We start from the raw sequence: 15,743 nt of genomic DNA on the forward strand, positions 1-15,743 counted from the left end.
GACCTTTAGACACAGCTACAGCCCGAACGGCTAAACAGAATTACTTGAAATTTGGCAGAGAGGTAGCCATAAGGTCAAGGAAGTGCCTTTTGCAGGTGTGGTGTAAATCTGTTCAGTATTTCCTGAGAAAATAGCATTTAAAAGCATATATATATGTGGGCGGAGCCTAACCACACATCTCATCCTGAGATCTGATTGGCTGTCAGCACTTCATCCAAGAAGTGTTGGCAGCCATCTTGGGACCAATATACATGATAGCACCTCATTAAAAAGCATTGCAGTTAATAGAAGGTTTTAAGACTTTAGTTACATTATAAATCATTTGTTGATGGTACCATACTCATTTTAGGAATTGTGGTATGTTCTAAGGTGATTTCACCACGTGAAAAAGCCTTCTGCTGGGATATCATGATTGAGAGAAAAATATTTTCTCATGCTTTTACCACAGAGGTTTGGAAGGTGATCTATAAGCTAAACTGAAAGCTCATTTTCTGTAAATTCACATTATCTTTCTCAGTCATGTGAGAATGAAGTCTGACATTCTCAGTAAAACATGTACACCCAACAAGGGCAGAGACTGTCAGTTGATTCCTTTGTGTTCTACTGCAGCTTCCCAGAGTGTTCCAAAGAACTACTAGAGCGCTAACAGTCCTACTTATGATAAACGTATGGCACACCTGAAGCCATCTTGCTTGGATTAAAGTGGTAACTCTTAAAACATTTAATTTAAAAAGGATCAAAATGAGGGGGTTCATTTTTCCATAAAAAGTATGATTAGTGCTGCAGAAAGAAAAATTAGGGCACATTTTGAGTGACTTCTCAAATCCTCTTCTATTTCATTAAAAAATTCTGACATGCAGACTGAAACATGCACTTTCAATACCAGCAGCAGTTTTCCCTGGTGAGCAGTAGCTTTACTACAGTGATCTAATGAGCAAAAAGAGTGCTAACATTCTGAATTTATGGCAAATGTGTGACACATCTGAATGCCTTCTTGATGGAATCAAAGTAAAAAACTGAAAGTATTTCCTACTGAGGAGACTGCAGTACATGAGGAAATTAGGAAACTTCATAACAAATGTAGCCCAAAATCACCCAGATGTAGCCCAAATATAGCCCAATGACAGAAGTGTGCAAAACACTTATTATTTTGTGTTTTTGCAGTGTTATATAGTGCAGACTTGTCAGGTATTGGAGTGATTTACATGAGCATTGGTTACATCACACAAGAACAAATTCATTTTGGTTGTAGACATGGGGAGACTAAGTGATTTGATCAGAATCACAGAATGTCGAGCTGAAGCAGAAACTTCAACCTGGTTCCCCAGTTGCAAAGTCTGCAGTTCTGGAAGTAACACCACATCCTCTCCCCTAAGTGCAACATTTAATCAAGTGGTCAACTGGATAAAAAAACATAAAGATAACAAATAATTTAAAAGTGCTTTGTCGCTATTTGAAAACTCAGAAAATATGTCCTTATTTTAGTCTTTTAGAGCACTAACCATAATTTTGATGCCAATAAGACCCTCTCATATATGTAATTTCTAAAGGAAATGCTGTAGGTATTACAGTTTTGATTACATCAAGATGATGTCAGGCGTTCCACACTTTTCTAATAAATATAGAATGTTAGCAATCTAGTTGTTCATTAGGATACTGTTGAGAGGCAGAGGCCAGGGGCACGGACTCTGAAAATTGAAGGCAGGTAGGAGGGTGCAAAAGCAACAATTTAACCACACTGAGCAGGCAGGAAGGGCCGTGGAAGCACAACAGACTATGGAGGGCAGTGGAAAGGGGGGCAGGGGCAACAAACCAGCAATACAGGACTTGCAAGAGAGGCTGTGGCAATGTAATAGACCATTGTGGGCAGAAGGAAGAGGCAATGGTAGTACAACCATACATGCCAACAGACCCGATTCAGCCAGGAAACGTCCAATGTTTTTAAGCTCAAATGGGCTTTATTTGATCTGTCTCCTGTCTACAATATCCTCTTTTTCAATGTAACTCAAAGGGGAAAATCAATACCCCAGTTTTTTTTCAAAATCTCCCTCTTACCAAGTTCAAAATGTTCGCAAGTATGGTACATTGGATCATGGAAGGAAATGGGATAGGGACATGGACTTGGATAACAGAGGACAGGAGGGACATGGAGAGGTGCACCAAACTGACCCTGCAGGGCAGGCATCAGGGTTTGCAGCAGCACAATACACCACACAGGGCATGCAGGACGGGAGTGCAGCACAACAATCCATAGAAAGCAAGAGGGAGGGGACAGGACCATGCACATGGACAACAGAGAACAGAGGGGCAAGAGGCAATGGTAGCTAGCTGACCATAATGGACAGACAGGAGAGAAAACTGCAGCATAACAGACCATAAAGGGCAGGAGGGATGGATCAGGGGCATTACAATGGAACAGACAAGCCAGGAGGGAGGGAGTAGGGGTCTGCACATGTAAACAGAGGGCTGTGGGCAAGGGGGCAGGGCAGGAGCAGCAAGATAGACATGGAGGTCAGGCAGGATGGGCACTAGAAGCAAGACACACCATGAAGAGCAACAGTGAGACTGTGATGGCATACACACAGACCATGGAGGGAAGGTGGGTGGGGGTCAGGGGCAGCTAAGTGACCACACAGGAAAGGTGGGAGGGGCCATGGCAGCACAGAAGACCATGCATGGCAAGTGGGAGGGTTAGTGGCAGCACAATGGCTATGATGGGCAAGAAGGAGGGTGCAGGGGCATGCACAAAGGACGATGGAGGATAGAAGGGAGGGTCAGGACCTGTGCACAGACAAGAAAGTTCAGGGGAAGGGGCCTCACAACAGACCACACGGGGCAGGCAGGAGGAGCAGTTGCAGCACAACAGACCAGGGAGGGCAGAAGGGTGTGGCAGTACAATGGACCATGTAGGACAGGAGGAAGAGGATAGGGGCATGGCATGTGGACAGGCAGGGTGGAGGTGGCAGGGACAGGTTACAGTCATCTGACAATGCTAGGCAGGTGGGAGGGGAGTGGCAGCTCAACAGAACACTCAGAGTAGATAGGAGTGGCAGGTCCATGGGACATGGTGGGCAAAAAGGATGGAGCAGGGGCATGCACAAAGACATCGGAGGGCAGGGGGAAGGAGAATAGGGGCAGCAAGCTAAGCACAGAGTTTAAGCAGGAGGTCAATGATGGGGCATAGAATTGGGCAATGGAGGTCAGGAGGAGTGGACTGGTACATCATACTAAATTGAGGGCAGTGGCAGCACATCAGACCATACATGGCAGGAGGGAGGAGGCTAGTCCATGGATTCACACAACAGAGGATAGGGAGGAGGGGGATGGGGCAGCAAGCTAACTGTTCAGAGAAGGCGGGTATTAGGAACTTTATTGTTTCTAAAACATTGTGTCTGTGCGAACTACTTAAAATATGAACAAGTATGCAGCATAATCTCACTTTTATTCAGGAAGAAGAGGATGTTTGTGACTGTGACTCCGGGCTCACTTGGCAGAAACATCCTCTGACCCTCCACCCCCTATCGCAAAATGTAAATGAAAAGGGTAGGTGAACACAGTGTTATATAGAACATAGTCCTGAGAGCACGATTGAAAATGAAAACTAGATATAGTGTATGGTATAAACTATGCACCAAAAAGTGTGATATAAGATGAACCGGGCGTGAAATATAATATGCAATACATTGTGTGCAATGACAGATTCATTGGAGAGCGCGAGATAGCACAGGCACTAGCGCGTGCTATGCGATATGCGCCTTGGAGTGTAATATGCACAGGGCAGTGTTGTGTAACCTAACTAGTCTCTAAAGTTGTAATATAAAATATGTGCTGGGGAGTGTAACGTTGCATATGCACTGTGACAAAGATATGGATCCCAGGTTGTAATATGTATGGCATAGCACTGTGCGTTATAACATAGGCATCGAGGAAGGCACGTTAGATGGGGCAATATAACCTGTGCGAAGACAAGTGTGGCATGACATATTCACGGGGTGGTGTTACAGTGCACATGGGCTAGAGAGTGTCATAGCATATGCACTAGCTAGTGGAATACAACACAGAGGTGTGTGGCACTCGGCAGGCAATGGTGGGTGTAACACAGCATTGGGCTCTGTCAGGAGCGCGCTGTGACTCTCAAGTGATGTTCGTCCCCTTTCCAGAGAGTAAAATAAAAAGTATTACACATCCGGCAGTGGATGTGTGTTTCATTAACCGTGAGGGGGGTTTCTTGCATAGTTTTGGTCGAATTTTTGTCGAATCGCCTTTGAATGGCTTGGTGTGCATGTGTATTAAATGTGCCCGTCAATAGCTACCCATGTTTGTATAAATAAACGACAAGGGTGTCTACCGGGATTAGGCACGGTAGGGCATCAGACATGTCAGAGCTTCACTAGTGGTGTAAATACATTCCACGTGGATTCATTGCATGCATAGTCGCCTTTTAATGAATATAACGCAAATCGTCATGGTGATAGGTACGTACGGTTTGTCCAGCATGTCCTAGGTGTGTCTATAAATATATATTTTTTAAAAATAATAAAAAACAGTGGCCGGCCCTGGGGATTGGGGTCAAAAAAATATAATTAGGAGACATGCCCTGGGGGATGGGGTCATCAGGGCCAATAAATTAGAATAAGAAGGGGAACCACACAGCCCCCCTTCTTAAAAAATTAAAATAAATAAAAGATAGGCATCGTGCCGGAGGCCATGCCCCCTCCATGCAGCACTCTGCAAACGCGCCCTATATCAATGCTGGGTGGTTATGATCTCAATATACTGCCCCTTTAGACATTTTTTGGGTTTATTTTTGCTGCCCCACTCAGAGTGCGAGAGAGAAAATGGCGGCCGCCGCTTCCTGGTTTTGACCGATTCGAATGTTTACTAAGATCTATCAGCCAATCAGAATCGCGCTCGCGCACATCACCGTACGCGTACGGTAAGCACACCGTAAGCTGGCTCAGATATATATATTGATTTAAAGGCTATTTTCTCAGAATCTACTGAACAGATTTACACCAAACCTACAAAAGGCACTTCCTTGACCTGAGGACTACCTCTCTGCCAAATTTCATTTAACTCTGTTCAGCCGTTCGGGCTGTAGCTGTGTCTAAAGGTCCTATGGAAAAATGCATGGGAAAAACGCGTTTTGGGACCCCCCTTTTATCTCAGCCCCTGCTTGATGAATCCCCCCGAGACTTTCAGGGTAGGAGCGGAGCGCAGCGCCCCACCTATTTTGAAAATTTGGCGAGGATTCGTCGACCGGCGCCAAAGTTATTCAAAATAGAATGTTGCGGATTTCCTATGGTAAGAGGGTCCTAACTATAACTACCTACTGGCGACCGCCAGTAGGTAATATATATATATATACACACACACACACACACGCACGCACATATATACACACGGTATACACTTACCTGCAAATTTCTTACCACGTACTTGCCTTTACCATGTATGCATTTACAATGAAAATGTAAGTATTTTATAGGTACATATAAACCCTTTATATAACCATATAAAGGTTTTATCTGTACCTGTAAAGGACTTACATTTTCGTGGTAAAGGTATATGCATGGTTTAAATGTTTGTGGCAAAAGCATGCATGGTAAAGACATGTGCATTGTAATGACCACGTTTTAAAGACATGCATGGTAATGGCATGCATGGTTCCGTAATACATGCATTTTAGAGCCCACGTTGTGGGTGAGTGTAGTTTAAAGGTGCTATAAGTTTAGAGGCACGAAGTGCAGAGAAAAGTGAATTTTTCTGCAAGACTGAAAGGAACAATATTCAGGTGTGATGTGAGGCACCTTTTGTGGGAGTTGCAGGTGATATGTTTTTACAAGTCCTGACATAGACTTTCACAGCACAGCCTCTGTGCTTGACTTTCACAGCCTCTGGCAAGCACAGGTGCTAACCAACTTGGCAACAAAAGTAGCAATGATAGACTGTGATCCAGCAACCCAAAGACTTACTTATAGATAATGTGAATAAGATAACAATCATTTCTGTCAGATTGCAGAATTACATTTATTAGTGGAAAACACTCCTTAGCACATGTGATAGTTACAAAATGCAAATATATATAGCGCGTTTCCACAGAAGCTCAGCAAAAGAATACAAAAGGATTTATCTTCCTTCTTCTTAGTTGTTCTTTTTATTGTATGCAAGTCTTCTCAGTTATTCTTAACAGCCAACAGCCAACACGTGTTTCGTCGCTACAGGGGGATGTTGTCCCGCGACTTTCTCAAGGCTATATTTTGAGTGGATACTGTATTTAGTAAGCGGTGATAATTCCAAACCGCCAATGGTTTCAGGTGTGGCGGCGTCTTAAGAGTTGGAAGTGTTTATCCGGTTCTTGTTGTTTCAGGTTTAAACCTCTCAGTGCTTATTCGACTAATGAGGAAGTCCTCCGGGACGCCAGCCCATAGTTGTGATGCCGAGTGCGCTCACATCACAACTACATACTGCAAAATGCAATTCACAAACCTATGAGTGTAAATCTCCAAGTCTACCTCTCCTATTCTTTCGACAAAGAAATCCTCACACATGTACGTTTACCACTCAGGGCCTGATTACAAGTATAAGTCCTGTTTATCTCAGCAAGGGCCAGATGTATGACCGTTTTCTGAAGTTACAAACGGGAAATCGGCTTATTTGCGACCGCAAAAAAGGGTGGTGGTATGTACAAACACTATTTTGCCAGTCAGTGACTCGCAAAATAGTGTTTGCGAGTTAGTATTAGGAAAGGGCGTACCAAGGGTGTCCCTTCCTAATAGTGAGTCAGAATTGTATGTATTATTGTCTTGCAACCGCATTTGCAGTCGGAAAACACTCGTAGTTTATGACCTACTTCAAGTAAGCGGTAAGCCACTCACAAACCCCTTCCCTTTTAGCAATGGATGCGATAATATTTTTTAAGAGCATAAAGGATGCAATAATATTTTTTAAATACTTTTTAAATGAAGTCTGTTTTACTTTAAGGAAAATGGGGTGCATTTACAAAAAAACCTGTTTTATGGAAAAAGCAGTCACAGACATTGTGATCTGCAGACCCGAGCAGGCCACCATCTCTGCGAGTGCTGGCCATTCCCAATGGGTCGCAAATTGTGACCTGCCTCAGGTAATATGCGACCCTATTAGGAATCGCAAATAGTGTGTGAGACACTGTTGTACATTCTATTTTGCGAGTCGCAAATTGTGATTCGCAAAACGTCGCAATATGCGACTTGCAAAATGTAATTTCGAACATCTGGCCCCAGATAATTAACGATACCATAGGGTTCATTATTTATCCAGTGCAATAAATGTCATGAATTTCTGGGGAATAACATGCAGATTTTGGTGTTAAACGTACCAAAATCCACTTGGTAAGGTAATTGCCCAATGGTTTCCCCCTTTTAAATTTCAGCAGGTTTACCATGCAGAAATTTAACGAAGGTTGAGGTATTTAACACATCTGTTAATTATCAGATGCTTTAAATAACACTCGTAATTCCGACCCATGCATAAACAGGGGTTTATTTATGGTTGTAAAAAAATGCCTGACTCGTAGTCAGGCCCTATTAGTAAATGAGGAAGGAACCAAGGAGAGTGGCTGAAAGAAGGAGCATACTTATTGTGAAATTGGAGCGGTTTAGGGAAGAGTAAGGACAGCTTTACGTGGGACATTAACCTACCCACAAAAAAGTAAGCCCATTGCTATTCACAACCTGCACTTCTAAAGTTACTACAGCCAAAAAGGACCCAAAACGTAGTAAATATACTCAAGCTGAGAGTTGGAGTAAGTCCAGTTCCACACATGGCTAACCATGTACGTATATTGTAACACCCAACCATAGAAAATAATGGAGATAGAGACTTTACTTAAAAACCCCTAGGAAATTATGCTATCAGGACAGAACTCGTCCTATGGTAAAGAATAGGCAAAGTTCAAAAACAATATATTAAACTGTAAATAAATTAATAAAAATATGTTTATGTAAAATATTAAAGTAAATATTGTTGATATATTTATGTAAAATGTAGAACAAAAGAAAAATGGTACAGAACAATTAACTTAATTTTTAATTAACTATTTCATTTTAATGTTAAATTAAATTACCATTTAAGGTTTATTAAAAATATATTAATCCATCTAAATTATTTATTAACTAGGTATTCAAACTTAAAACAAAAGTTATGTATCTACATAATTTAAAAGAATGCAATTATTATTAAAAAATTTATTTGCAGTTATTTTTCAATGCAAAAAGCTAATAAAATATTTTATTGTAAAATATTAGTATTTAAATTATGCTTACATTGTAATATTATATATATTTATTTAAAACGTCAAAATAAATTCATGTAATTTAATATTATTTCCTTTGGGGTTCTATTTCAAAACCCTGCATCCCTTATTTTCTATGGGAGGGTCTTGCAGTATCAGTTGCAGTATCAGTGATTGACCATATGTGGTGCTGGATGTACTACTGCTCATTTTTGGCAGTAGTAATTCCGAAAATTTGGCTCCACCCCTTGTTTCAGGATTTCTCCTGCAAATTTGTCTAAGTGAACTATACTTTATCAATCACTTTTGGTTGTTGAATACATATTCACCATTGATGCACTATCAACTTATATCAAAGCATTGAACTTGGTAGCAAATATAATCAATGAAATAATAAGCAAACCATGCATTTATAATAAATACTATGTTGGGGGGGGGGGGTCTCAATAGCAGAAAAAATACAAAGTATGTTACCCCCTCTGAATAATAGGGCAACAATTGTAGCAAAGCACATGACAAAGGAAGATGGTGATAGGTGGAAAGAGAAGCACTGAAGCCCTCCAGTTTAGCCCACTGTCCTTTCTTTCGTACAGGTGCTCCACAGGCTTATCAAATCTCAAGGCAAGTCCCAGGCCAAACACCTCAACGTACAGATGGTTGCAGCGGATAAGTTGGCCCAGTGTCCACCGGTGAGTACAGCAGCAGCACTTGGTGATAAGATGACCAGGTGAGTCTGATAGTAATGCTCCATGTGATGGAGTGGCCTGGTGCCCTTTTTTGATAGGAAGCACTACTGTCCTGTCCTCCACTGAGTAGGAAGGCAATGCTTCGTGTCATAGTTTGAATGAATGAATGAATGAATATCCTCTGGTGAGTAGGCCTGCGTTGCTTCATCTGCTAATGTGAACATGTGTCCTTCAGTGAGTAGAGCAGCAGTGTGAACAGGTATCATGTGGTGAGTAGCACAGTAGTGCGTGTGTTGAGCGATAGGATGTCTCCAATTAGTACAACAGTGCTCCGTGTGATTAGGGTGACCTGGTGTCATCCGATGAGTAGAGCAGGGCTGTTTGCTGTGATATTGTGACCGGGTGTCCTCCAGTGACAAGGGCAGTATTGTTCATTTTGATAGGGGTCCTCTGGTGAGTAAAGGTAGAAGTACTTTCTCTGAATGACTGGGTGACAGAATGTCCTCCGGTACCTTTACGGCAATAGGTGTGATGGGGTGTCCTCTGGTGACAAGAGCAGTACTGCTCAATGTATCCGCTTAAAACAGTATCGCTTGTTGAGTAGAGCAGAGATACTGTATGGTAATGTGAACAAGACTGCTCTAGGATTGCTTAAACAATCCAACCTATGAAGTAAGACTTCAGCTTAGCTGTGTTTCTCCCCATTTATTGTATGTCAGAGGGGAGCAATTTATATTGTAGGTAGCTCTTGAAGATCCTTGTACAATATATCCTGGGAGCCATGACCTCACTGTGTCTGCCTTTTCTCAATCTGCACTCTGCTTCTGTATTTAATGTATAGCTCATGGGCTTTTCAGTTGACTGTCTCTTTTTTCAGAGTGGGTAAAAGTGATAAGCAGCATACTGGAACCAGTTTACCACAGTAAGACATAGAACGGATATTTTTACTGAAAGGTTTTAATTTTCCCAATTTAAATTAAGCTGTGTTTACTCTTACCTTTAGAGTCAAGCTAAGCTCTGCTAAGTGAGCTCTCACCCTCTTGACCAATGAAACAATTTAAAATTCAGCATTTAAGAACTAATCCCACAGAGGAAAGCACTCTTGACTAAGCAAAAAGATACTGTTCAAGGAATGTGTGCTGGAGATACAGATGCTTTGCATACTCTTGCCATCTAGTGCTGGGTCCGGATGTTTGTAAGTTGTTTTTCTTCAAAGAAGTTTTTTTCAGTCACGAGATAAGGTGACTCCTCCTTTCGGTGATAGAGCACATGGGCATCGACTCCATTGTCAATCGGGATCCCTTCGGTATAAATAGTTTTTATTGTTTTCGTTCGTGTCTTCCACCTTTTCATGTAAAAATGTATGAAAACTCTTAACTATATAAATCAAAAAAACTCTTAACATATGTCGGTTGTTCCGATTCAAAAAGACTCTGCAGGACCGTCAGGCTCGACAAAGAGACATGCAGCGGCAGAGTATCGAGGACTCTCCTGAGATCTTCGGTGAAGATATTCAGCAAGAAGAGTTGGCAGCGGATGAAGACGAGGCCTTCTCCCTCCAGAACTCCGAATCCGAGTTGGAGATCGAACTTGAGTCCCACGACGTTCCGGCTGGACAGGGTGCTGTTTGTACCAAAGCCCCTTTACCCATCAAACCAGTGCCCACTAAACCAAAAGCTTTTGGACCACCACTGCCATCAGGCCATGGTAGGTACTGAAACTCTGATTCAAACACCCGCCTTCTGGCTCAGCGCCGAAACAGCAAGTCAAGCCTTCTGGCTCTGGCCTGAACCGAGATTATACCCCTTCAGTTCCGAAACATCTTCGATCGAAAGAGAAAAAAAGACAAATCCAGCTTGGCACCAAAACAAAAAGACGCTCCCAAGAGCCACCAGAGCCGATTTTGGAAAAAATGAAAGAAAAGCTGGATCCTAAACAGAAGAAGATAAACATAAAACCTGATACTGGGCAGCTAAACCAGTAATACCTTCAAAGAGGAAGATAGATACTGAATACAGAATCCCTCTCAAGAAGAACAAGCATTGGCATAGCCAATAGGTCTCACTTTTGGGACCTTATAAGTGTTAGTTATGCTGCACAATATCCTTGGTGCAACATCAACTGTTGCATGGCTAAACACTTATAAGGTCCCAAAGGCGAGACCTATTGGCTATACCAATGCTTGTTATAGAGAGTTTATCCAGACACAATCAGTTAATTTATAAACCCAGAGGAAAGCCGAGCCTTATAACAACATAATAGGAATCCAGTGCGTGCTCTATGCACGAGTCAATCAAATGTATTTGTGCCCGGAAGGGGTGGGGATCGTGACGTAGGAAATAAATATCTCGATTTTAAGGAGGAAGCCCCAGGTGGTGGTAGGCAGTGCAGTTAGGGATAACGTGACTATGGTGTGTACACTGTATGCTAGGGCAGTTCATTCACAGATAGTGACACTGAAGTGCAGCCACGGATGACACCTGTGCAGTGGAGTGAATACCAGGCCCTCACAGACGCTGGTAATGCAGCGTATAACAGATGATGCCAGGTGCACTTACAAAACGCCAGTGGGGTATACGCACAAGCAACGCTAGTGCAGTGTACCCCAAGAGGATACCAGCCAGAGCGGAGTATTAGAAGATAATGTGAGTACAGTGTATGCACAAATGCCACTATCACAGTGTCCTCAAAGGTACTAGGCGGTGAAGTATACTCAGATAAAGTCACTCTCAGATAAAGCTAGTGGTGTGTTTTCAGAGAGAATGCTAGCGTAGTAAGCTCACTGATAAGAGGGCATCTGTGAGGTACGTGCCTGGCACAGGTGACGGTGCGATTTCTTTAAGTAATAAATACATGTAATGCCAAAGGTATCAAAAAGTTATCCCTTGAGTTGAATTAAGCGCCATACACTGTGTGATGACAATTATCGTATGTTGAGAACAGCCCGGCACCTCGAGTCTACGCTAGGTCTGCAGCCTGCCGTTATCCAGATTGCGTACAGCACAGCAGCACTACGGTGGCGATATTCTACAAATAACGAGTTTGCACAATGCAGAAATGGTGAGATTTGTTTTGAATCAAATGCAACCTCCGACCGCAGCAGAGAACAGGTTCGTGGGGGCCTGCAGTCAGAAGGGACAGCACTTACGAGTAATGGATAACAAGGAGGGGGAGGGCAAAAGGCCTAACATTGACAAAGATGAGACAGGCCTCAAGAAACAAGCAAGAAGTGGGATAAGGGAGGGGGGTAGGGCACGTCGTGCGCACTAAGGCGGAGAGAGGTACGTAGGCTGGCAAATGGTGTGCACTTTCGTGGCCGCTTTGATGTTCTCAGTGGCTGCGCGGCTGACTGAGAACATCAAAGCGGCTGCGAAAGTGTTCACGCAGGCTGACAAATGGTGCGCGCGCCCGGCGCACATGTACTGTAGCTGGAGACCTGAAAAAAGCCACTAGTTAGCAAAACCCGCTTACTAAAACTCTCACCAGGGCAGCGCTAAAGCGATGGCTCAGGCGAGACCTAGAAAGGACATAGCTACCATCCCTATTCACATTCCCCCAACCCCTCCACCTTCTTCATCAATACCCATTATACCAGATACAGATTGTCTACACATTACACCATTAGATTCTCCCAACAAAAATACTGATATAGAAAATGATGACAATTATAATCAGTCACCACCAGATCCATGGAATGACTATAACATAGATCCACCTCAAGATACAGGCCCTGATCTATATCCAGCAAAACCCTCCTCTGCTGATAATACCACATATCAGGAATTAATTGCTAGGGCAGCTAATTACCACAGAGTGCCTTTATACAAAGAAGTACTTGAAGAATATTTCCTATTCCAAACCTTAAGAAACATACAAAAAACACAAATGTTACCTATGCTTAAAGGTATGATGAGGCATACTAATGATATTTTTAAAGACCCAGTTAGAGCATGTATATTAACACCTAGGGTGGACAATAAATATAAACTCCCCCATCTGACCAAGTTTTTATTAGGGGCCAGTTGCTTTTGCAATCCTTAGTGGTCTCTAATGCCCGTAAGAGGTCAAGTTCACAAACATCAGGAGAGGCACCACCTCCAGATATAGAATCCAAGCTTATAGATACATCAGGGTAAAGAGTAGCTACTCAGTCAGCCAACCATTTGCGTATAGCTAATACGCAAGGTCTGTTATCTAGATACGATAGAGCTCACTGGGATGAGATGGAAGAATTATTGAAATATCTCCCAGAAGAACACAAAAAGAGGGGGCAGGAAATTTCCAATTCCACTATCAGGTGTGCATTAGATGCCACAGATACTGAAGCTAGAGGAATCAACACTAGCATTATGCTTAGGAGAACATGCATGGCTCAATTTCTGGTTTCGAACAAGAAGTGCAACAAACCATTCCTAATGCACCCTCTGATAAGGAACACCTCTTTGGGCCTTAAATTAACCAGTCCCTTGAAAAGATGAAAAAGGATACCGAAGTAGTTAAGTCTATGGGAGCACTTCAATCTCCTCCTACCAGAGGTTTCTTTTGTCACTCATTTTACAGAGGGGGCTCCAAAACCAACACCACAGATGTGGCTGCACTTTCATACAAGACACAAACACTATCATCTCCCTCTAGAGGATTCTACAAGAGTGGATATAGAGAGAACAATTTTTAAGGGAGAGGTAGCGGTACACCAACACGTACCTCCCAGTCCCCTAACAAGCAGTGACTTGCTAGCACTTCCCCCTGATCATTCATCGCCTGTAGGGGAAGATTACAACACTTTTTTTCCCATTTGGCAATCAATAACTTTAGACAGATGGGTTTTGGGTATTATCCAACATGGTTATTGCCTGGAGCTTACCAGCAATCCTCCCAATATTCCACCTCGCATTCACAAACTCTTGCTACAACACCAACAGCTTCTCAAACCAGAAGTAAAAGCTCTTCTAACAAAAGGAGCTATAGAACCAGTTCCATTACAACATCAAGGATCAGGAGTTTACTCACTTTACTTCCTAATGCCCAAGAAGGACGGGTCTCTACGACCAATCTTAGATCTCAGACCATTAAACCTATACATACTGTCAGAACACTTCCATATGGTTACCCTTCAACAAGTGCTTCCACTTCTACAAGGCGACTTTGTCTTTATGTCCACACTAGACTTAAAGGACCCATACTTCTCTATTCCTCTCCACCCAGCACATTGCAAATATCTCATATTTGTGATAGCAGGAAATCACTATCAATTCAAAGTACTCCCATTCGGAGGGACTACTGCACCCAGAGTATTCACAAAATGTCTACCAGTAGTAGCAGCTCATCTGAGAATACAAAAAAAATCATGTCTTCCCATATCTGGACGATTGGTTCATCAAAGCCAATACACAGAAAAAGTGTTTACAACACACTCAAGCTACCATAACCTTCTCCATCAATTAGGATTTACAGTCAATGCACAAGAGTCCCATCACAAACCCTCACATCTGCAAACATATTTGGGAGCAACACTAAACACACAGACCGCTCTAGCCTCCCCCAGCGCAGCCAGAATTCAAAACTTTCAAACTTTATTACTAGTGTCAAAACAACAAATACCTAACAGTGAAAACTTTCAAGCAACTGTTAGAGATGATGGCATCATGCATTGCAATAGTGCCTCACGCACGATTATGCATGCGTCCTCTACAGGAATGCTTGGCACGTCAATGAAATCAATCACATGGTCAATTAACAGATTTAGTGTTGGTACACACACGCACTCATCGCTCTCTGCAGTGGTGGAACACACAAAATGGCGACCCTTCATCGACCCGATTCCACAAGTCGTATTAACAGCAGATGCATCTGTCACAGGTTGGGGTGCCCATCTCGAGCATCTAACAATACATGGCTTATGGGACAACAAACACAAGAGTCTCCACATCAATTAACTGGAGGTCCTAGCTGTCCATCTAGCTCTAAAAGCTATTCAGCTTCACCTCAGAGGGTAAGTTGTCCTAGTCCAGAGAGAAGATATGACAGCTATGTACTATGTACAAAAACAGGGGAGGGGGGCACTCTCTACAGTTGTCACACCTCTCTCAGAGCAGTTAGCGTTGGGCAACACCTTCCAGGCATGCACAACCAATTTGCCAACCTCCTCAGCAGGATGTGGCAACAAGTACACAAATGGGAACTTCACCCCCAGGCACTCCTTTCATACTTCCAAAAATGGTGATTCGCACTGACAGACCTCTGTGCCACAGCAGAGAACTAAAACAAATTAACCTTAGAACAACCTTTCTTTCAACTTCATCAAAATAGTGTTTCTTCGTACAAACCCAAAATTCCTGCCAAAAGTAGTTTCTGCTTTTCATATTAACCAATCAGTTGAGATACATGTGTTCTTCCATCAACCTGATTCAGTAGAAGAAAAGGCCATACACACACTTGATTTCCCAAAAGAGCATTATTATACTATATTGTTAGAGCAAAAGATTTTCGTAAAACAAAACAACTTTGTTGCATTTGCTCCACCTCACAAAGAAAATCCCATCTTTAAATCCGGTATTTCTAGATGGATTGTTAAATGTATTCAAACTTGCTATGTTAAAGCTAAAAGAACTTTAATTATACCTCCTAGAGCACATTCTACTCGCAAAATAGGAGCATCTATTGCCTTTTTAGGTAACATTCCCTTAGCTGACATATGTAAAGCAGCCACATGGTCTACACCACACACATTTACCAAACATTATTGTATGGATGTATTAGCATGTCAACAAGCTAATGTAAGACAA

The 15,743-nt window shown here is 42.5% G+C and overlaps 1 protein-coding gene across 1 annotated transcript in view; it reads left to right on the forward strand.

The window, feature by feature from the left end:
- Nucleotides 1-15,743, forward strand: part of LOC146770423 (voltage-dependent L-type calcium channel subunit beta-1-like) — a 301,827-nt gene that overhangs the window by 244,784 nt on the left and 41,300 nt on the right. Inside the window, exon 6 of the mRNA XM_085640460.1 lies at nt 8,866-8,961. Coding sequence (XP_085496586.1) covers nt 8,866-8,961 — 96 coding nt within the window. The remainder of the gene's footprint in view (nt 1-8,865; nt 8,962-15,743) is intronic.

This window comes from Triturus cristatus, unplaced genomic scaffold, assembly GCF_964204655.1.
Source record: "Triturus cristatus unplaced genomic scaffold, aTriCri1.1 SCAFFOLD_194, whole genome shotgun sequence".
Classification (NCBI taxonomy): Eukaryota; Metazoa; Chordata; class Amphibia; order Caudata; family Salamandridae; genus Triturus; species Triturus cristatus.